Below are 24,230 nucleotides of genomic sequence, written 5' to 3'. Positions count from 1 at the left end.
GAAAATGAAATGAAATATGTTGTTAATAAAATGTTAATAAATTCTTAATTAAGTTTTACCAAACTAGGATGATAGTGTTTTCTATCACTAAATACCCAGAAAAAAACTATAAAACCTCCATTAAAACATGTTCTTAGAACTCTGCAGTTGTGTCCTAATGACAACGAATAACCATCAGTGTACGTGCTATAACGTGCTTCACAATTATTTTTTGAATATTACATATACACCTACGTCATCCAAGGATACCAATCCCACGATGCAATCAATTTTCATCATCGGATTTGTCGTATGCCTTCTACCTATTCATTGATATCTGTAAATAGGTAAATCATTGGTTACCGCGATTCAACAATATCCACATTGAGACCCAGACTATACTCAGACTAATTTATATTCTTCGTTTTCTTACGAACCATACTATTAAGCAAATCACGCCAACCAACAGTGCTATTGTACATATTACAATTATTCTAGGTATCCATGTTACGTCAAACTACTGGCTAAAGACCTAAACAAAAAAACTTTCTCCGCCAGTGCAACATTCTATTGATTAAATATTCTTTCTTTCTCTCTCACTTGTTCTTCCTCTAGATCCGCCGTAAAATGGCGCCACAAAACTCTACGCTAATTCACGGAAACGCCGAAGCAACCTCAGTCGTCTCCGCCGAAGTCGAGGAACTAAGCAGCTACAGCCCTATCCTACCTTCGGCAAGGGCGAGCCACCGGAGGCGTGCGTCACCTGCCGGTTCCAGTTCCAGTTCGGTTGATGGGCCACCACCGCCACCGCCTCCGCCGCCCAACGTTACGAAATCGATCGCCTCCTTCGGACCATATGGCGGCTTTAGGTCGGAAGTCCTGGCTTCCACTTCCCGAGGAGGAAAAACCGGAATCCACCGCGAGGGCACCGAAAAGGGTGCGGTGAAACGTGACTCGGTATGTAACAAATCGCAGCCCGCTTTCCTTTGGGATAGGACATTGCTTTAGAATTCAACGCTATAATTTCACCATTGTTTATCAGCAGTTAGCACGAAAGCCTCAAGCTTCCGATAACTAAATTATCCAAAGTTAGTTTATTTAAAATTTAAGAATGGGCCGGAGATTGCGAACAGCGCACGATTGTGTTGCCCACTGCAGCAGGGTGCATATTTTGAAAGTTTTCAAAACCAAAAGTTTGTAGGCTCTACTGAATTAAAATCATATAAAAAGAGAAACTGCAAACTTTGGACCATAAATATTAATATTGGTGTTATAAGCGACTTGGAGGTGACTTTTCAATTTATAAAATATGACCTTCGATATCTTTGTTATTTGCCAGTCTAATTTGTATCTCTTAGCACTTTTTTGTCGAAATTAAATCTATGAAAAATTTATAGAACATCAAATTTGTCTTTAACAAGTACCAGTTTACAGTAATTTTATTATTTTGAGAACTTAAAACTAAGTCACACCCTACTCTGCAGTCTTGGAAAATGCTCGCCATCCCGTTCCAGCAGAAGCCACCCTTTTCCTGCATGGGAAGGCGCAGTGCTGTTCTTCAATCACGCGTTCCAACGACTGTTTGATCGATGAGAGCGTAAATAAAGCCGATATAAATAAAAACCGATTCACCTTGCTCCGAACGATGATAGTGACTGGGATGGGGTGGTTGTGTATTTTTCCTCCTGCTCCTCTACTTCCCCCAGTCCAAATGAACCGTTTGACATTCCAAGCGCCAACATCGTGGCCAAACGTATAGACCGATGGCGCCAACAAAATGATTACCTGCAAACTGCAAGCCTGATTTGATTTCTCACCGGGACAACATTGACTAAAGAATGTTTCACACCATAAATCGGTATAATGTCATTGTCACTTTCGCTGCTCCAAAAAAGACGTAACAAACTGAATTAAAATCTGTGAAAAATTGTACCTGGAAGCGAAGCGAGTGTAACTTCACTTTTAATCGCTAAGCATACAGCAGTTAAAGAAAATCATCGATTGCTTAACTCAGGCCTACCCAACCTTTTTGAACCGCGGAGAAATACTCAGAAATAGTATTCGTTGACGAGCAATTTTTTTTGTAGTGGACATATCCGTTTCCGTAAAAGCGGGCAAAAGCAAACAATAAGAAAGCTTTTTTTTTTAGAAATTGAAAAAAGATACTTGCTGCTGATCATCCCATCGAGGATTTTGTGAGAAATGTGCTCATAATTAAGGCACCTTGTCCAATCTAGCTCTTAATTTTACGAGAATAAAGTTCGTGATTTTATAAAAAAAAAAACAGCTTCGGAATTTTGTTCCGGATTCTATCAGATTCCTGCCCATGATTTATTTTGTGACCTTATTCAGGATTCTTCGAAATTTATGTCCATAGTTTTATATAAACTCTTACATCTGTTAGAATCCCTTCCCAGAATTTTGTAATAACTATGTCGCAGATTAAGAATTCATCATCAAGGATTCAGTCAAAGATTCGGTGGAAACCCTGCCCAAACTTTCCCTAAATTCCAGGTCAGCAAAACTTTGTGACAGCAGATTTGCTTAAATCCTTCCCAGTACTGTGTGCAATTAATGCCCAGGATTTTGAGAGAATCCAGTCTAGGGTAAGTGTTCCCTTAGTTGTTGGTGTTCCTATAGTTGCTGTAGTGTCGTTTTCACTGATTTTATTACATTAGCCACAGAACCGACCCTGCCAATCGACGTATTGGCTTGTTGATACACGGAATAGTTGAAAAGAGCATTTAAATTGCTTCGACTGATGAATTATCACTAAAATTGCTAAAACTTTTCTTGCTTGTACCAATAGTTGCGGTAAAGTGTTCCTATAGTGGAGGGTCCCATAAGAAAACAACGGATACCGCAACTATAGGAACACAAACTAAAAATATACCGCAACTAATGGAACAGTAGACTGGCCCAGCTCAGTATGGGAGAAAAATAAAGTTGTATGATTCCACGGGGCACCCCCCAGGATTATTTCTAGGGGTTTGAGGAAGCCTTTCTGAAAAATTCAGCTCATTTGGTCGTTCCATGAGCTGGCGCATTTGAATTGAAGTTAATATGGGATTTTCAGCTCAAACATATGAGCAACAGCACATCATCTACTGTTTGGTTCAGGAAAATTGATGATCGCGTTCAATTGGACCCAGAATGTCAAAAACACTAATTGATATAATAGCGAAGAATATTGTAGAAGATTGTACCATGATCAAAATTAATAAAGTTGGTGTTTTAACCATCTGAAGTATATCATGCAATACTGCTTGTATTTCTTCAACATAGCTTGGAGGTAGCCACTAATCGCATCATAGCCACCTATGACGTTGGGCGAGCTGAGGCACATGTCGCATGCATATAAGTGACTGTACGGGAGTGCTGATCTAAGCCTAACTTTCAACAACTGAAAGAGTAATGAAAATGAGATTAAATCCAGATACAACCTTCTGCAATTATGTTCATTAGGGTATCAAGTAGTGTATTTGTCATTCTGGGCTTATTTGAACGTGAACAATAAGTATACGGAACGAAACAGTGACATAGGATCAATTTTCAATATATTTGAGACGAATATCCCATACAAACTTCAAATCGAATGCGCCAGCTGGTGGAGCAACCAATTGAGTTGAAATTTTGAGAGAGCGTTACTCTTACCCTAAGGCTCATATCTAGGGGGTGCCCCGTTGAGTTTAACAACTTTTTTGTTTAAGGGCCAGTCTAATGGAACAGTGTACCAATAGTGGAGGTATTATTTTTCACTGACATGCCGTGGATAACTGCGATGAAATCATTTTTCTCATTAAGTCAAGGGTCGTTACTTCCCGTTACAACATTAACATGTACATTAATTGCGCTTCTTGAATTTAGGTGGTTGAATGAAGTTCAATCGTGCTTAGTACCTCCATTATTGGTACATTTACCCTATAATTTAATGAAATTTTGTTTGAGCATTTTGACTTGCGAGGCAAATTGGCAAATTACTTGAATTGCTTGTAATCCTAATAAAGTGGAGCTAATTAGAGCAATTCTCGCTGCAACCAAGCCGCCTCGTTAGTATTCCAATGTTATGTCACTGATCGCTAGTATATGCTAAAACTAAAGGGTGGTCTTCACAAATTGATGGAACCTTCTCAAATTGATGGAACGCATACAAAGTTAGTAGCATCGTAGAGGAAGGTTATAGATTTCAATTGAAGCTTTTGGCGACCATTTTGAATTTGGCCGCCAACTTGAATTGCATCAGGAAACCCGTTTTTCACCTTTAGTGTACCGCTAGTTTTGAGTTCCGAGATCACCATCGGAAAACTGAGAAAAAAACTGAGTAAGATAGACTACAAAAGCTAGGTGAGCAATGGTATTTGCTCACGAACGATTTTGACGAATATGACAAGTTCAATCAATTACTTACTTACTTACTTACTTACTTACTTACTTACTTACTAATGGGTCCTGGGCACCCATTCTGGAGCATAGGGCCGACGTGAAAGACTTCCATCCTGGGCGATTGCCAGCTATCGCCTTGATCTGCGCCCAGGTCAAATTATTGTCGACTTTCTTTTATTTCTTTGTTGAGTCTGCGCCGCCATGAGCTTCTGTGTCTGCCTCTGCTGCGATGTCCTGCTGGATTCCAATCCAGCGTATGTTTGCAGATTTCGTTTCCTTCCCGACGTAGAGTTTGGCCGACCGACCCCCACTTTCGTTGTCGAATTTCGGTTTGTATCGATTGCTGGTGGCACCAACGATGGAGCTTAGCATTAAAGATCCAGTTGTGTGGCCACCATGCCCGAATTATATACCGTAGGCATCTGCAGCCGTTTAGTGTTCTCCGCTGATACACACCACGTTTCACTGATTTGACTGTTCTTCCAGATAGTTCTTAAGCTTGCAAAAGCAGCCCTTACCTTCTTGATCTGAGCACCTACTTTGATCTTGGTACAGCCGTCAGACGCTAATTGGTTACCAAGATATTGGAAGTTTTCAACGTTCTCCACTGTTTGCCCGGCTACTGTAAAGCTGGAAGAGCTGGCCGTGTTTATATCCAACGATTTGGTCTTGTTTCCGTTGATGTTGAGACCTGCTGCTGAGGAGCTTACTCTGCATATCAGAGCGCCATTGAGCTAGGATAGCAATATCATTAGCCAAATCGGGGTCATTTAAGAGCTCCATAGTAATAGGCTGCTACAGCCCTCGGTTTTGTTCACTGTCAATGCCCAGACAACCAGAAGTCGCATAACAGTGTACGTTCAAAGTCGTTTATTTACACAAGTTTCATCACACCCGCACTACATGGTGGATTATATCTTTTGATCGATGAGTTTCCTCGCATAAAACGCTGTTTTCTGAGTTCATATGTACATTTCGTTTCATCCCGTATGCACGTACAAAGTCAGTCGGACCAATCCGTAGCAGCTGTCAAATCAACATTGTTATCATAAATTAAGTCGCATAAGAGTACAGACTGAATCGCAATAAAATTTACACACTCGCATTGCATGTTGTTTTTCATCATATAAAATATGCACATATATCGCCCCACTTTTGTACGTATAAGGCCTTTTCGCAACATCTTATACGTGAAACTTTGCGCATATAAGCATCGCATAACGCAAAAGGTGATTTCGTTATACGTATATTCTGGTTGTCTGGGTGGCGCCTACCAGGATCTCGTCAATTACGATGAGGAACAGTAGTGGTAATAGTTTACATCATTGTCTCACTCCAGCTACAACCCGGATGGGTTCAGACAAGACCCCGTTGCGCAATATTTTGCACGTAGAGGTCTCGTACTTACAGGGACTCGTTTCGTCTCGTATATACAGGAACTCTTGGAATTTATTGACTTGCTCCAGGATGATACGGAGCGCGATAATATGGTCCACACAGGATCGTCCGACAGGGAATCCCGCTTGCTGCCGACGGAGAGTCGCATCGATGTTCTCCTGGATCCGGTTTGGAATCACTGTGCATTCTTTGAGAACAATACATAGCAGTATGATGCCCTACCAATTATCGCATACAGTGAGGTTACCCTTTTTGGGTACCTTTACAAACACACTTTGCATCCAATCGACCGGAAAATTCGCGGTGTCCCACATATTACGGAACAGTTGATGCAACAGTTGAGCGTATATTGTAGGGTCTGCTCTGAGCATCTCGGCTGATATGCGATCGACCCCAGGGGATTTGTTAGATCTCATACTTTGAATGGCTGTTTCTATCTCCTGCAGTGATGGGGCTTCGGTGTTGACGCGTCTAATACGCCGAACCCTATGCGGATCATGCTGAGGTGTTGGTGGCCGGGTTGGTACTTGAAAAAGTTGTTCGAAGTGCTCAAACTAGCGTTTTAGCTGGTCAGCGGGGTCGGTTAACAGCTGTCCAGTCGTATCTTTAACGGGTATCGTCGTATTCATCTTTGACCCGCTAAGGCGTCATGAGATATCGTAGAGAAGACGTATGTCGCCAGCTGCTGCGGCGTTCGTTTGTCCCGCTTACATGAGCGCTTAACTTCCGTTCTTGGGGGACCACTTAGCGTCCACGTACGGACTTCAAATTTTTACCTGATTTGTTCCAAGTCCCTAGATTTCAACTCCAAAACGAGCACTTTACAATGACGAACTTATAACATTTCGCATTTTAGAAAAATAAGGGGCGGCCTAGTGTTCACTTCGCAGGTCAAAATATGGCAGAATCTTTCCCGATGATATTCTGTGTTCACCAAAGTTTGCCCAACGGGCTTCGCACAGTCCTAGGATCTCAAGCATCATCCGAAGCGCCTCGTTGGCGAGTTGTTCCGGTTTACCCTGCTGGGCTAGGGTTAGTACGTTCCATGTTCCAATCCGTGTCCGTTCTTCTTCTCCTTGGCATTGACATCCCCACTGGGACAGAGCCTGCTACTCAGCGTAGTGTTCTAAACGCACACACCACAGTTATTAACTGAGAGCTTTCTTTGCTTAAGTTGCCATTTTTTGCATTCGTATATAGTGTGGCAGGTACGATTATACTCTATGCCCAGGGAAGTCTAGGAAATTTTCATTGCGAAAAGGTCCTGGACCGACCAGGAATCGAACCCAGACACCTTCAGCATGGCTTTGCTTTGTAGCCGCGGACTCTAACCACTCGGCTAAGGAAGGCCCCTTTGTTTCGCCACTTTGATACATTGTTTCGCCCTAAAAGTCGTTGTCGTTACATCAGTTCGTAATCTTTCTTTGGTGGTTTCTTGAACATTTTTTGAAGTTTCGGGGACAGTTAGCCTAAAGCTCACTATCCGCCGTGATGGGGCTACCATCTAAGGCAGGGTTTCCCAACCGGTGGTCCGTGGACCCCTAGGGAGCTGTGACGACTTTTCAGGGGGTCCACGAAGCCATTGAAAATAAGTGAAATTTTATTAATTGATAAAAAAAATGTAAGATATCTCATACTACTTTTGTTACAAAAAAAATTTGATGTATCAAATATTATTGAAATTTTCTTTTCTTCTTTTCATACTACGGACATTTTAGGCTTTATAACAAATCTTTTTGTATGATTCCTCCACGTTATCGAGCTTTGAAAACACAAATGTTGATAAACTATCAATTGCACACGAGAATTAATTACTCTGCACACAGTCGTTCTGATTCTATTTCTTAGACGTTGCTCAATGTTTCTGCAGTGTAAGCTTGAAAGTGAAACTGGGATCGTTTCTAGAGGTATCCATAGGATTATTTTTAATATTTGCTGCCTAATCCTAGTCAGTTATGATTTTGAAGGTTTATTGATGAGATCTTCGAAAAATTCCTCTGTTTCCTGGCAGTTATCGACAGGATTGAAAAAACTTCACTGTTTCCATTCATTATATGAATGTCTGATATTTCTAATGTCTGATCATTGGTAGGTTTCTGCGAAGTTACTTGACGAATAAGTTTTTCAGAGAGTTCTAGGAGAAATTTTTGACGAATTTATCCCACGGTCTATAAGAGAACCCAATCAGAATGTCCCATAAAATATCAATAGATACTATGCTTTGCGAGGTCTTCTAGAGTTTGAAGTCCTTGAGTAAATCTTGTGAAACTGTTCAGACAATCTTGTAAAACTCGAGGCAATCTGTTATGAACTTCTGTGAATATCTTATTGCCAAGGTTACAAAGATCATATAGCCATTTGTAAATAAACAATATGTCCCGTTTATAAATTAATCATACTGCTATGTTTCAAACTATTTTACCGAGAAAACTTCCAATGTTAATATGAATTATGGAGGTGCCTAAAAACTATCTAAGTGCTATCGATGTGCAGGTAAATGTTTGATCAATTGATACTAAAATCGTTCTTGTTGGTTCATAAAGAACTGAGTTATTAGGGTCAAAATTTTTCACAGCCCTTCTAGCTTCCGGGAAAGCTTCACCTAAGATTCCGCTGGATGCCAGTCAGACGCTGTTTGAGCCGCCCCTTCTTCGTGAACAGCCGCTCGGTGGACGCACCTCCTCAATCTAGCTGAAGTCAGAAGGACAACAGAGTCCAAGTTGCACTACCAGCTAAGCACGCAACTCTTAGCTGGCGACCCGTGGAACACATAACATATGTGGAACTCGAGCTCAAAAAGTGGCACCCACTTTAATATTTGCATGCCGGTATAAGGACATCGAAATGTCAAAAGAGTTATACCACCAATACATCAATCGGCATTGTATTGAATTGAATCAAAGAGAACATATATCCAGAGTAGCAACGAAGAGAATGGAAATACAGTTAACTCTCCCTTACTCGATATTCCGTAACTCGATATCGAGTTAGAGAACCATAGTAAAAGTTGGTTTTCATGGCTAACTCGATGGTCCCTTGGATCGCAGTTGCACTGGATTTGTGTTCTGTAACTCGATACCTCCCTAACTCGATGGTCCCTTCAATATCGAGTAAGGGAGAGATGACTGTAACTATTTATGATATAACTTTAGAATTACATTTACACCACTCGTATCCAAGATTATTGTGTCTATGTTAAAGGTTTATATGTTGATTCTAGCATATTGTATTTTTTAGGTGAATGAATAGAAGTATTTTGTAAAGAAAAAGCTTTTTCACGTTATGAAACAGGAAGTTTTTTGATAGGAAATAATATTTTCGAAACGATCAGATTATGTGGTTATGAAACATGAATTATCCAATATTCATGTTTCATAACCACAGAATCTGATCGTTTCGAAAATATTATTTCCTATCAAAAAACTTCCTGTTTTAAAACGTGAAAAAGCTTGACAGAAAAAAATTACCATTAGCAATGACAGTTCGATGTCTTCTATACTAGATATACCACTTGCCAGCAGCTGGAAGTGGGTACAACTTTCCGACTCGCTTTCTCTTCCAAGTTCCACATATGTTATGTGCGTGGAAGCATGAGGTAGGAACTTGTGAGGACTCCGTCGAGTCACCATTTGCAGCCCAGTGCAATCAATGCAAACATCATTTTTCGTACAACAAAGAACAAAGTTTTCAATCTTTGGTTTTTTTTTCTTCGAATCAAGTAAGCAATAAGAGTATTATTTTGATTGAAACAATCTGGCGGCCATTTTGAATTGGCGTAATTGAGATTTTGATTAGTAGAACGAGGTTTTCACTCAACGTGTTGAGTTTTGGGGTTACCGCTGAAAACTGATTACGCTTCCGCTTCTTCTTTTCTCTGGCATTACTTCCTTACTAGAACAAAGCCTGGTTCTCAGCTTAATTAGTTAATAAATATGTTATTAAATAGGAATTTTTTTCTATAATGTTTATTTAGTGCCAGAATGAGTTTTCGGCATATCTTCGAGTTTAGGAATAGCATGCAACATTTTATATTTTATATACTATAAACAATCAGACGTAATTAGAACAAATCCCATGAAAACCCATCGTCTTATGCCAAAACGTCCTTATGCGAAATGCGTCACCCCGAGAGGCTGGCTCTGTTCCGGACGTAATGTCCGGAAAACGAAGAATAAGCACGGTGTCTTTGTGGATGAACTTTATTACAAAAAAATAGGTAAGTCTAAAATTTCGAACTAAAAACAATTACATTTTGCTCTTTCATTTGCGACCAAAATCAAAATAATCGGTCGGGGGGTCCAGAACATTTTTTTTTATTTTGTGTCAAGTATTCATGGATATGTGTTTTTGTACCGACACACATTGCGTTGAACATAGATACGGGACAAACTGCAAAATCGAACCATTTGAACACCTTGGCTTGGAAGGTAAAGTTGTTCTTGCTCAAAAGAGCTGTAATAAGCATATATGACATATGATATACGCATAATTGCAAAATTGTCTCAAACGTCATTTTAGTTATTGTCCACGAAAAACCTTGAAAATCGTACCTTAATTGGTCATAATGATGAAAGAAGTTATTAGGAAAAATTTTTAATAGGTGAAGATGCCTCGATATCAAACCTCGAACTTTCAAGACCTTGTTTGTAGATTTGTATCTTGAGAACCTGACAACCTTTTGCGTTGAACATTTTATTGAGCGAGTGACCAGTGAGTTACCGGTTGTCTGCTTCTCGAGTCCTCCGATAATTTTGTAAGGCTTGTCACGCATGGCTTAACCCCCTCCCCCCCCCCTTGGAGCGTGACGTAATTTGTGCATGACCCCTAGATACAAAAGTGACTTATCCGCCTTTCAAACAACACAATTTCAGCTATTCGAATTAACTAGTAGAGGGCTTCGCATGTGATAAACCTTGTTATAAGGCATGTATATACTTGCCCCATGGTGCTGAAAAATACGCTAATTTGGATGGTATTTGAGATGTTTCAAATCTTATATTTTTTATGTTATTTTCTTAATGGCACAGTGCTTATGAAAAGATCAGAAAAAAAGATTATGAGGCTAAAATGGGTTTGGGATTTTTGTACTTGTTTGCAGTACTATAACCCCATATTAACCCATCTACCGGCAGCTTCATATTTTCAAAATATTCAAATCGCGATAACTTTTTTGTTTCTCAATATTTTTGAAATAAATTTCCACAACTTCTCAAAAAACTCTCTTATTTTCAGAACCTGTATCGGTTTTGAGCATTGGTCATCTATAGTCGGAGATATTCCTTGGGGGACCGACGCATAGCCATAACTCTCGTAATTATCTTTGGCTACAGATTTTTTCTCATATTCGGTTATTCGCTTTTCAAAATTGAACTTTGATGAAAGTCTATTGTGAAGAAATTAAACAAATCGGTGTAACTGTTTTTGAGCAATGAGCTTTTATATTTTAAGTACAACTCTAGCCGTAACGAGATCTTGAAAATTTCATAAAACATCATATTGAAATTTTATATAGGAAGTGTAGGTCCCCCAAGGAACACCGAAATATTTTTAAAACCAGTTGACCAATGGTTAATACCGACATAGATTCCAAAGGTAGAAGAGTTTTTTGAGAAGTTGTGAAAAAATGGTGGAAAAATATAGAGAAACAAAAAAGTTATCGCGATTCAAATATATTTTTGTGCTGAAAAAATGAAGCTGCCGGTATAGGGGTTAAGCTAAATAATAGCAAACAAACTCATGAATACCTCTTCTGCTATCTGTTGAATTGAATTTCTCTCTTCAGCAAATTTCTTTATTATGGTTTTAAGAAAGAGCTTTTACAATGGGATAAGGAGTTTGTACTTACATTACAGTACAAGCGTGTTTGGAACATACCTCAAAATTTCTTCATAGTAATTTCCATATAATCCTACATTGTCTTTGGGCCACCTTAAATCACCACCTAGAAAGCTGCGAATTTCACAGAACACTATTTTTATAGTAAGGATAGTAAGGAACATATGTGAGATTGAATTCTCAACCATTTTTTTAATTTTGAACCGCCCTAATGTACATAAACACATAGATAGGCAAATTCAAACATATGTGCAAGTCTCTCGAAATCAAACAAAAAAAAATACTCTGGACCCCCCGACCGATTATTTTGGTTTTAGCAGCAAATTAACGCGAGAAACCTAAACTTTATTGTGGAGATGTTTCAGACTTACCTATTTTTTTGTAATAAACTTGTTCTACGAAACACACTGTGTAAGAAGAATAGGAGGCGTCGCCAGTTTTCGCCGATAGCCTCAAAATTCAACATATTGAGAAATACTCCTATTCATTACCGTAATAACATTTTTAGCGGTTTTTCTTATCTGTTTTCTATAATGCTGGACAAAATTATTTAGGTGTGAGTCTATTAGAGGGCAAAATCCTCAATAATAAATTTGAGCTCCATGAATCCAAATATGCCTGCTAAATTATTAACAATTTTATATTTGTAGAAATGATGAATAGTTGAATTTCAAGAATTACGAGGAAAATGCCTGAATGGATGCAATTTCCGAAGGAGTATCGTGATATTTAACAGAAATTCAAGTATTTCAATCGTATGATCTAATTGGTGATGAAATATGGTTTGGGGATATATCTTAATACGGTAAATACAGTTAACTCTCCCTTACTCGATATTCCGTATCTCGATATCGAGTTAGAGAACCATAGTAAAAGTTCATTTTCATGGCTAACTCGATGGTCCCTTGGATCGCAGTTTCATTGGTTTTATGTTCTGTAACTCGATGGTCCCTTCAATATCGAGTAAGGGAGAGATGACTGTATTAGGATATACTGCGAAAAATGATATTTGGTAGTGACGTCATTCCTATCGCAAACTCGAACGAGTGCAAAAGAAAGCAAGGCTTGCTCCTTTTACTATCCTGTAAGCCTCATGCTTGACGATAGGAATGACGACACATGTTTTGATTGAAAATCGTTGTTTACACGTGGGAATAGCCTACCTTGTTGTGTCTACCGTGATGTCCACACATCCGTGGATATGTGCATGAAATAAATATTCTAAAACTTACTTTGTAAATCCTTAGATTTGGCAAGGATTTGGTACCCACCATGTTGTCTAACAAGAACATAGGGAACACCAGCAACTTTCGTCCTGTCGTCATTTATCTCCATTTTAGAAACAGTAAACACCAAACCCAAAGGGCCACTTACTACACACGGCCCTGGACAGTGTTGGTGAAAACTAATGAAAGCGAATGTCTGCCCACTGTTTCTGCTTGAAGAGAATTTTCACTAGCTGGGCGCTGCTGCTGGCTGCACAACTGACTGACTGCAGCCACGCCCGTGCTGCAGCAGCTTTCAACCGGCGATGATGGAACCGAACAGTGGTAAACATTAACAGCCCGCAGATTTATTGCTGTTATTTTTCACGTAAGGTCTTTCCCGACACCAAACCACCCGGCCGGCATTCGGGGGAGGGAAGAGAAAATGAATAGGTTTGATTGTTCAAATGATAACAGACACTATGGTGGTTAGCTCTATATCTGACTCTAATCGCGTTTCGTTGCTGATCACTAGATTTCATGCTGTCTGAGGAAGAGATGGTTATGGTCGGTTGGGAAAAAAGCATGACTTTCCCGCAGCATTTTGGTAGCTCAGATGAAGAGAAGTTCAAGAGCTTATGCAATTCGAAGGCTTTTCAAAAGGAATTATAATAGTAATGAAACCAATATCGCACGGTCTTTGTCATTGAAATTCAAGGAAAAATGTGTTGCCTAATGCGATAATTCATCTGAAATGATGAACGATACACTTAAGTACCTTCCTAAAAAAAATCAGAGTTTGTCATTGATGTACTACATACGGCACACGCCCACTCAATTTGAATATCATCGACCGACTCAAGATGTCTCTCGTAATGACCAGGGCCACATGTGCAAAATTATTTACAGATACGTACGCACATTCATAGTGGAACAGGTTATCATCATCATCCAACTCCACTTATCCAATCAACCGTTTTACACCTTTTCAACTGATTCTCTACAAGGCTGCTGGTGGAAACAGTTCTCGCTGGCCATTCGTGAGAGGTACACATCACTTATGCACTTCATTAGGAGTGCATCTCTCATCATCTTCGTTGCCGTCAGGTGCTAGGTCACTTCGTTGAAGTGCTACACCCGCATCTCAGTCAATTTCCGAAAAAATCGCGCCACAGTCCAAGTGAATGTGTCTGGGCGTAGCCAGGGTTTGTCAAAGGAGGGAGTGCAAGCGACCTTCATTCGCGAGTTTTACGCAAAACGATCACACTATTTGCACTCTTTTTGCACGGAACGTCAAATTATGAACGACATCCACGCTCTTTTGCTTGTATTTGTATATTTGTTAATTCATCTGACTATGTGTCTTAATGAACAATTAGAGTTAAAAAAAAAAAATCAACTATTTGAAACGCATATTGAAGACATAGACAACGAATAACTTAATTCTAACACTTTATAAATACGTCCAACAAATATCAAATATCTTCCAGTTCTTCCTCGCGTAACACTCGTTCAATCCGTTGCCGAAATGTAGAAGTTGTCAAGCCGAAATCGAAGAGGTGATAGTGCCTGTTGAAGCGTGCTGCCATGTATCGAATAGGGTCATGTAATCCGTAATTAACTGTCCGAGCAGGGAGATGTAGGAAACTTCTTGTACGGAGTGACCATTCTGGTGCGTATACTGACAGATTAACAAGAATTTCAGGTGAATCAATTGATTGGCTTGATTGGCGATGTCCTATTGACCGGGAATTAAAACCTAGTCAGTTATTGAAACGAAATATACGGATTCATTCCTCCAAGAATTCCCTAACATTGCTTTCATCAGCATTTCTTGCAGGAATAAATTCCCGAATTTTTCCAGGTATCTAGCAAGTATTCCTCCAAGGAATTCGAAAAAAAATTCACCAGAAACTGTCTGCTTTCTAAGATTTTCCCAGAATTTATTTTTAGTTTACCCTCTAAATAAATTGCAACGCCTCAACAGATGTCTGCATTAATTTCATGTTGAATTTCTACAGGAATTACACATGGATTCTCTCTAAGGATTAGTTTAGGGATCCTGTAAATGTATGTTCAAGAATCAATTCCAGATTTGTTGAAGAATTTTATCAAACTTGGTCTAACTTTTTTCTTAAGATATATTCTATATATTTCTTTCAACATTAGTTCTGATCTTTTTACTATGGCTTGTCATTATTTCCATCATGGCTTCTCCCATTGAGCAAATTCCTGAGCTTTTTAGAGAAATTCCTCTGGAGAATCTTAATCAAACTCATGAAAGATTTTTTTCAGTTTCTTCAGAGAAAAACTAAAAAACTATCAGTATTCCCTACAGGAAGTTTTTTCCAGATCACCAAAATTTCTACAGAGATTTCTTAAGCAACTCTTCCAAAATAGTAACATTAAATTCCGCTGAAACGACGATCGTTTCGCTTCCATGGTCAGCAGTGTTTTTTCTACACTTATCCGCTACCGTCACCACTCACACAGAGCACGATCGGTAGAATGAACATCGAGAAATACAACGACTGTGGAATGAATGTCGTCTGACATGATGACTTTCAAATGAATCACAAATTTTGTATAGATTTCAGAGATGTGCGATCATACGCAACAATAAAAGTTTGATCTTGATTGTTATGTCGAATGTGGAAGCTGTTCTTATTATGAAAACAGATAGTAATAATCAAACCTGAACCGTTTTGTGGTGATGCCATCGTGGTCAGCTGCATTCAATTTACAGTTTTCTTTCGCATGTTCGTTTGACTGCTTTTGTTGTGAATGCTGAAGGCAAAGGCTGTCGAATATCAACGAAAACGTGTGGACAATAGACTGATGCAAATTTTGAAGTTTTTGCTCCCCTATGCTTAAACGATGTCAATTATGATGAAAATCATTCTCCCAAAATCTGAAGTGATTTGGAAAAAATTTGGTTGTGCACAGGCCATTTGAAGTTAATATGGAAATTATTATGGAAAAGCCAAACCTTTTGTGTTCAACCCTCTATCTGCTCGTCATAATAATATATGAAAAAGCGAACACACTCTTCCCATGTAAAATCTTCCCAGCTACAACTTTGCCGAAGACCACATTTTATTGGGACGTAAGGATAATTTGTTATTCTTGATTCCAAAGTATAAACCATGCTGAGATGATCATTCAATTACTTTCAGAGCAACACTGCGTTTTTGCTGTAGAACATAGTAGCCTGGATTACTTTGATCTATTCTTCCCGCCAGGAGCATCACTGTTGCCTGCCGAATAGTTGGTGAAGCTTACTGAAGGCAAACCCACTTTATGATGATGAATAACAATTTTTCCTGACGTCCAATCAAAATGTGGTCTTCGGCAAAGTTGTAGCTGGAAAAATTTCACATGAGAAGAGTGTGTTCACTTTTTCATAAAATATTATAACGAAAAGATAGAGGGCTGAACACAAAAGGATGGCGATTTCCATAGTATTCTCCATATAAACTTCAAATGGCGTGTGCACAGTCAAATTTCTTTCGAATCATTTAAAATTTTGGGAGGATACTTTTTACCATAATTTAAATTGTTTAAGCATAGGGGAGCAAGAATTTCGAAATTTGCATCACTCTAGTGGACAACCGTGATTGCTTACAACACTGATTTGATCAGGTTCCGTAGAAATTCCATTAGGCGATTTCGACATAAATTTTCCCAAAAATGATACAAAAATTCATCCAGGCTATTGTTAATGACTTCTTTCTAACAAAACTCCAGAAATTCTTTTAAGAACTTCTCCAAAGTTTTCTTAACCCTCTAATACCCAACCCCCTTTTTAGACGGGGTACCTTTTGGTATTTTGTGTATTTTTTCTTAGCTCGGAAATCGAAATAATATTGATAATAAATCTTCGAGCTGTTTAGTAGAATACCTATAAGTAGATGAAAAAACCGAATTTAGTACTATACCATTTAATTCCACTAGAGTTTGTACTAGACTAGTACACGACACTGAAGACGGCCTTACAGTTGAGGTCGAAATACGCGTATCTGTCAAAGGATACAAACTCTAGTGGAATTAAATGGTATAGTACTAAATTCGTTTTTTTCATCTACGAAATAATATTATTTTTGGCTGAAATGTTGGGCCATAACACGCTACAAATATCTGAGTCTAATTCAATTAGTAATACAAAAATTCTGTTTGAAATCAAATCATATCGTTTGAACTGCTTCTGATTAGGTTCTTGAACCATTTTTCCAAAGGACATCTCAAATGTTTCCTATTCTTTGCAAAAAGAAAAAAAAAACTTCAGAGAGAGTGCGTAGATTATATTGAGGTATGTATGTTAAAGAATTCCCGAAGGTTCCATTCTAGGAATCCCTATAAACTTCTCAGTAAGTTTTTTGCTAGAACTCTTGAAAAGATTCACGAAGCGATTCCTTGAATTTTGGAAGAAAAAAACCAGCATAATTCCAAAAATGCATTACAAAAAAATAGTTTTGTCCGGTTACAAAATCGGTCCCAGCTGAACAGATTTATTATGATTATTTGTCAAATATATCAACCAAGAACGATAAGCTAAAAAACTCCATAATCGACATTCTTGAATGTAAATGCTTTCGAAATTCTGAGCAACATGATTTTCAATTGAACTAGTGAGCCTATAGCTATATTTTTATTTTCTTTTTTTTTAACCATAAGTAAAAAGTTTGTTTTTCAAAATTTTAGATTTTTCTCATAAGGCCCAGAGTTTAATTGTGAAAGTTTTTTTTTTTTTCAAACGTCGCTGATTTCGTTTGCAGATACTATCATACTCATAGCAGGATCGCGAGAAGGTAAAAATGACTTTCTTCAGAATTCTACCAAAAATTTCTTCAAAATATAAGGAATTCCTTCATTAATTGCTTCAAGAGTTCCAGTAAAAAAAACATACTGAGAAGTTATAGGGGTTCCTCCATGTCTATGTTAAGGATGAACTCTTCTGCAAATTTAGTAAAGAATTTCTTTCATTCTTTTTTAGAGATTCATACAGAAATTTAACAAATTCTCTTTCTGTAACAAATTCTCTTTCTGAATTTTATTTATGATTCAAACCGAACTAAATTTTATGTGAGTAATCTGAGCCATTCCACTAGAAACTACTTAGATTACCAAATCATTCGTACAGGAATATTTTTTTTCATCGATTCGATTAAAAATTGCACTAAAAACATCTTGCCTTAGGAAGAGTTTCCCTAAGAAATTGCTCTAGAGATTCTTTGAAGTAATTTGCCTAACATAGTTTTTAAATACCATTGTATTTTTTCAGAAATTTTAGATATTTTTCCTGTAAAATCTTTGAGAATTTCTTCCTGAATAGTATTGTACACAAATATCATAAGGTAATTCATGCCAAAATTTCTCCAGGAAATTCTTTGCGACTCCTTTTGAGATTTTTTAACGAACTGTATCTACGAATTCCCTCTTGAAGAATTCTCAGTAAATTCCCCGAAAAATGTTATGGAAAATTCGAAAACATCCAAGAGATTTTGTTTAAAATTCAATCAGAAAGAGATCAAGTGATATTATTTAATTTCAAATAGGAAATACAACTCGTATTAACGTATAAATGTTTAATAAATAAACCTTGTGGTTTCTCTAGGCACAAACTAATGATTTTGCTCTAAAAATTCAAATAGGAATTCTTCCAAACATGCATTAGGTACAATTTCAGAGATTTTGTCATTACTTCATCTAATGCTTAAGACTTCAAAGGCAATTTCTTCTTGGATTCCATAAGCTTTTGCATGGCATATTAGGAAAAAATATGGAGACATCCTTAGAGGAGTAAGGAGAGGGGTTTCCTTAAGAAGTACTTGTATGAATTTTCGATTCATTATTATTTATCTAAATCACAAATAGTTTTTGTACGACATTCTGAACAAAAACTTTTTTCAGAGACATATTCTGAAATGTATATCTCAGAGAATGGCAAAGTCACGGAAAAATTATCAAGAGTAATATCTAAAGATTTTTTTTTTTTTAAAGATAGCTCAGAAAAAAGTTAGACGAAATTTGGAACCATTCTTGAAAAAAAATTAAATTGATTCCAGAAAATACAATGACAGTTTTCTTGAATAATTTCATAGATAAAATCAGAGTATGATTCCTGAAAGAATTCAAGTGAAAATACTTCATAACATCTGTTGATGCAAAGTAAATTGTTCAAAGGGTAAACTACAAAGCAAATCCTTGAAAAATCTCTAAAGGAATTTCTAGACATTTTCCTGTGGGATTATCTGTCTAGTTCTTTATAGGAATACTTGCTTAATGCCTGGATAAATTCTGGAGATTTTCTGGAAAAAAATGCTAGTGGAATCAATCTTAGGGAATTTTTGGAAGAACAGGATGTATTTTTTATAAATATTTCATTTCATTAACTGGCAATGCTGAAATTTCCTGTCAGTAGTAATTCTACCATTCGAGTTTTCAAACTTTTTCAATCTGGAATTTTCCAAAGCGTTGGTCAAAAATTGAACCAAGACCTGTTTTGAACCCCACATGTCATACTGTAAAAGCAAAAGCAGGAAAGATGTCCTTTATAATTGAACGTTTCGTTCAAAAAGAGTGCACAAATAGGGAAAGTGTACCAGTTATGGCCATAGTGGTTCCCTGTTTGGCCATATGCAAAATTTGGATAATTTTTACATTTTTAATCTTTTTGAATGTTTTAACATCAAGATTTATCCTTAATTTTACTGCTAAAACATAAAAGATTTTTCAAAATGTAAAAGCATACAAGATATCACGTATGGCGAAATAGGAACCACTATGGCCATAACTGGTACACCTACCCTAGTGTGAATTCGTGGATAAATTTTTAAAGTCGCTTGCCCTCCCCTGAAATCCTGGCTATGCCCATGGATCAGTACCCAGGATTGAAAAACATTCGTTCGAACAATGTTTAGAAAACTCGAACGAAAAAAAATTAAGACTTATTACGAGAAAATTTTCGTAAGTTGCTTGAAGCTTCATAATATGTATGCCTATTTGTCAGAAAAGAGACACTCAAAGTTTATGTTTTATACGCCTATGAGTGATAATAGAAACTTCACCAATACTTCCAGGCGAATATCCATCCACTACATAAACGAACCAGTTTTGATCTCTTTTGAGCTGGGATTCAATAAAAACCGTGCTCTTTTTGCTATAAACTGTAAAAAACAACTATTTTTTTTCGCCATTCCAATAGTGCAAACAAAGATAACAGATGTTTATGCTAGAACAAAAATTTTCTGAAAACCTATGTAAATATTCAAATTGAAACTCCTTACAATTACTAGCGCCTCCACACAGCGAATTACGTCAATCAGTGGCGAATATCAGTATCTTGAAATATTTCATATTCACCACTGACATCGTCATGGGAACTTAGCGATGACAGCGCCACCACGATGTTGCTACTTGTGTTACCATTCAATATGACCATTAATTGTCTTACACAGTTTTGCAATCGAACTTCAACGTCTGTTATCTGTGGTGCAAATTTCAATAGTAAATTTGACGTCAAGTTGTACTGCTTCAGCCATAGTTGTGGTTTTGAACTTTACATTAATAAACAGTTTTGAACATTGCAATTATTCAAATAAGAAATCAGTATCATAGACAGACGTCTTGAACTTATTATACTTCTCGCAAATTGTTCTAACAAACTTTTTAGTAACTTCTTTCACGCAACATACATTCTTACCGTGAAAATAACCTCCACAAATCATTCGGCAATGTTTGGTGCTTTAGCCCCTCTGTTGGCAACTGCGGTACTAAGTAGGATTCTGGTAATAACTTTCTGGTGCTCTTCCGAATATCCACAGCCAGGTTTTTCTTCTGGTGTTCGGAAATATCCCCATATCACACGGACATCGAACATTTCTAAAGTTTCAACCTTATTTAGTGTACTATAAAAATGTATATAGACTAATGGGATTAAATGGTATACTACTAGTTTCGGTTTTCATTCGATGTTTCGATGTTTCTTGAAATGACGATCAGAAAAAAAATCTTGTGTTGCCCAAAATAAAATCATCAAACCCAGTCAAATTCGCATCATAACAAACCCATTTAACACCCAAGGCCATCGATTCATGAAGACAGCAATTAAGAGTCTTCAATTTTTGGGTGAAAGAGGAAAACCCAAGGTAGGTTGCCGCATTACGCGAACTACCTCCCGTTCGAGTGCTCGAGATGAGGCTCCTCTCTTCTTCTCTGTTATTGCGCCATCTCATTAAACTAGCAGCCGCCTTTCGGTTTCGTTTATGAATTGCACTTCGTCGCCATCATAACCGTGATGTTGAACAAATGCACCGGTGCGGGTGGAATTCAACTCGGTAATTAAATTTTCGGCTGTCCGGTCAGGCCCGCACGCAGTGGTCCAAATAATTCTCAATATTTCATTATTTTCAGTTATGAAAAGTGCTCTTGAACATGATTTATAATGGAAGACCTTATGTTGGGCACAGTTACCATTTCCATATATTTTGAGTGACTTAACTTTTTCGAAAAGCTACTGCTTAGGCACGACAAATTTTCTCTAATCGATCCCTATGCCCTGGAAACAAGTTTGAACAAAAAATTCTTCGTAGGGAGCGGCGGGTAACGATTTTTGTGATATGTATAAAAGGTCCATTTGGTTGTGACACACTTTAAATAATAACTGTTGATTTAACAAGCTTAGCTGCAGACAGAAATAAATGTGCATCAGGGAATGCTGAACCTACATTCTTACCTATCTTAGATATTATCAAATTGGATTTTGTCACATTTTTGGAAACCTGAACCTCTGTGCGGCAGCAGGGCTACTTGCTTTCTCTATCTCCGATGTAGATTGGTAGGAAAATAAAAATTATTAGATAAACGTAGCGTGCAGTGTATCGTGTTGCTTCAAAGTTACTGCTGGATGGTGCCGTAATGGACATTGTTTTATCTGGTGGGCAGTATGGTTATTTCATCTCATTGGTTTATTATTCCGATCACATCTGCATTGTTGCTTGCTGAACAGTTTAAAAATTATCCCATTTATATTTCGTTTTGCGGGCATCGCAATAATTTCCCATTGCTATTGTTTCGATTCCGTTGCAGAGGAACCCGGTGACCTACTATCGTGATTCGGCCAACGATACCGATGAAGACGAGATGCCCATGGCTGAACTGGGGAGTATCCACGCAGACGACGAAGGAACTTCCGAAGATGAAATCGAGATACCGATCTGGATCCGGGGTGAACCACGATTTGTAGCAGGAATCAACGATACTACGACGTGTAACAACATCATCCAGGCGTTGATCGACGATGAGCTGCAGAACGGGAATTACAAGCATGGTAAGGAATTCTTTTGGTTAACCCCTCTGCCGATAGCATCACTTTTTACCATAAAATATATTTTAATCGCTTTAACTTTTTTGTTAATAAATCTTCGAGCTTTTTAGTGTAATACCCATAAATAAATGAAAACCTGAATTTAGTACTGTACCATTTAATTCCACTAGAATGTGTATTAGAGTGATGCAAATTTTGAAATTTTCGCTCCCCTATGTTTAAACGGTTTTTAATATGGTAAATAGCATCCTCCCAAAGTTTGAAATGATTCGGAAGAAATTTAACTGTGCACAAGCCATTTGAAGTTTATATGGAGATTACTATGAAAAACGCCAACCTTTTGTGTTCAGCCCTCTATCTCTTCGTCATATTATTTTATGGGAAACTGAACAAACTCCTCTTATGTCAAATTCTTCCAGCTACAACTTTGCCGAAGACCACATTTTGATTGGACGTCAGGATAAATTGTTATTCATCATCATAAAATGGGTTTGCATGTAGCATGCTTCACCAACTATTCGGCAGGCAACAGTGGTGTTCTTGGCGGGAAAAATAGATCAAAGTAAACCAGGCTACTACCGTTTTGATTCGAATTGCCGGACGCTTCGAAAGCCGGACACTATGATAGGTTTTACATTTTTTCGTAACATAAAATTAAATTTTCTTGTATAACTTATGCACTAAACTATTCTTTAACTTCAATTATATGTTATAGATGTTAATGTATCGTTGTAAGCATCAAGATATTAATGACAAAAATAAAAGAACGAAATGCGTATCCATACTCACACATTTCAGCACGTATTGGACTGCATCTTATAGTTGCCAAGAAGTGGAGAGTAGCGATTTTGCCATAACTGTTTTGACCTTTCTGCTAGCTGCAGAGTTATTCACGACTTGAAATTTTTGTGATTACGTGTAGTGAACTGTTCAAAATTCTGAAATATATAGTTGGTAAGTTGATTTTTTTTACAAAATATGCAACAATTTCGTCAAAAAGAAGTGTCCGGAATTCGAAGCAAAAGTGTCCGGATTACGAATCAATCTTATATGAGTGTCCGGATTTCGAAACAAGACACATCTCCTGTTTTCGCATATTTAAACGTTTTTTGAATAAATAATCGCTATTTTTATTGCACTATGTCAAATAATAAACATTTAACAACGTAAAAATACACAGTACATTATGGAAATAACTATCATTAATTGTTAAAATGATGTTTGAAGTTAATCTGGTGCTTAAGTGTCCAGATTTCGAATCATAACGGTATGTTCTACAGCAAAAAAGCAGTGTTGCTCTGAAAATAATTAAATGATCATCTCAGCATGATCTACACTATGAATCAATAATGACAAATCTACACAATGAATCAATAATGGTCTTCGGCAAAGTTGTAGCTGGGAAAATTTCACATGAGAAGAGTTTGTTCACTTTTCAATAGATGATTATGACGAGCAGTTGGAGGACTAAGCACAAAAGGTTTGCCTTTTCCATAGTAATTTCCATATAAACTTTAAATGGCGTGTGCACAGTCAATTTTTTTCCAAATCACTTCATATTTTGGGAGAATTATTTTCATCATAATTGACACCGTTTAATCATAGAGAAACAAAAACTTCAAAATTTACATCAGTATAATGTGTATCCTTTGACAGATACGCTTACTTCGTTCTCATCCTTTGATAGATACGCGTACTTCGTCGTGTAAGGCCGTCTTCAGTGTCGTGTACTAGTCGAGTCTAGTACACAACACTGAACACGGCCTTGCAGTTGAGGTCGAAATACGCGTATCTGTTCAAGGGTACAAATTCCAGTGAAATTCGGTTTTTCATTTATTTCTAACATTTTTGTTTGAATTATGTTTGCCATTTTATCCATACAGTGGCGCGGGAAGTGGGTTTGTTATCTAGAAATAGATGAACAAAATGAGAAGCAAGCAATTTGGTCTATTTTTGTCAAATTTGTTTGTCTGTTTATATGACCCCAGAGAACTTTTAAGAGCTGTAACTTTTTTGTTAGTGAATCGATTTGTGCGTTTTTTTTTTTCACACGTTGGTGCGTATCCACGGTTGTTTGTTTCGCACATGATTATTTCTCAAATATG

The 24,230-nt window shown here is 37.6% G+C and overlaps 1 protein-coding gene across 1 annotated transcript; it reads left to right on the top strand.

Moving 5' to 3' along the window:
• The first annotated feature begins 606 nt into the window (after positions 1 to 606).
• On the top strand, positions 607 to 22,860 carry LOC110675143. The gene is made up of 3 exons (XM_021839524.1): positions 607 to 936; positions 21,888 to 22,128; positions 22,841 to 22,860. Exons 1-3 carry the CDS (start codon positions 607 to 609, stop codon positions 22,858 to 22,860), a joined length of 591 nt encoding a protein of 196 aa, XP_021695216.1.
• Positions 22,861 to 24,230: the final 1,370 nt, after the last annotated feature.

This window comes from Aedes aegypti, chromosome 2 (assembly GCF_002204515.2).
Source record: "Aedes aegypti strain LVP_AGWG chromosome 2, AaegL5.0 Primary Assembly, whole genome shotgun sequence".
NCBI classification, from domain to species: Eukaryota; Metazoa; Arthropoda; class Insecta; order Diptera; family Culicidae; genus Aedes; species Aedes aegypti.
The sequence above is the reverse complement of the archived record's forward strand: the minus strand, read 5'-3'. Positions and strand labels throughout refer to the sequence as shown.

Coding starts and splice junctions, on each gene's coding strand:
- LOC110675143 (XM_021839524.1), top strand. CDS start 607: ATGGCGCCACAAAACTCTACGCTAATTCACGGAAACGCCGAAGCAACC. Junction 937..21,887: donor GTGCGGTGAAACGTGACTCG/GTATGTAACAAA, acceptor ATTCCGTTGCAG/AGGAACCCGGTGACCTACTA. Junction 22,129..22,840: donor GAACGGGAATTACAAGCATG/GTAAGGAATTCT, acceptor TATATGTTATAG/ATGTTAATGTATCGTTGTAA.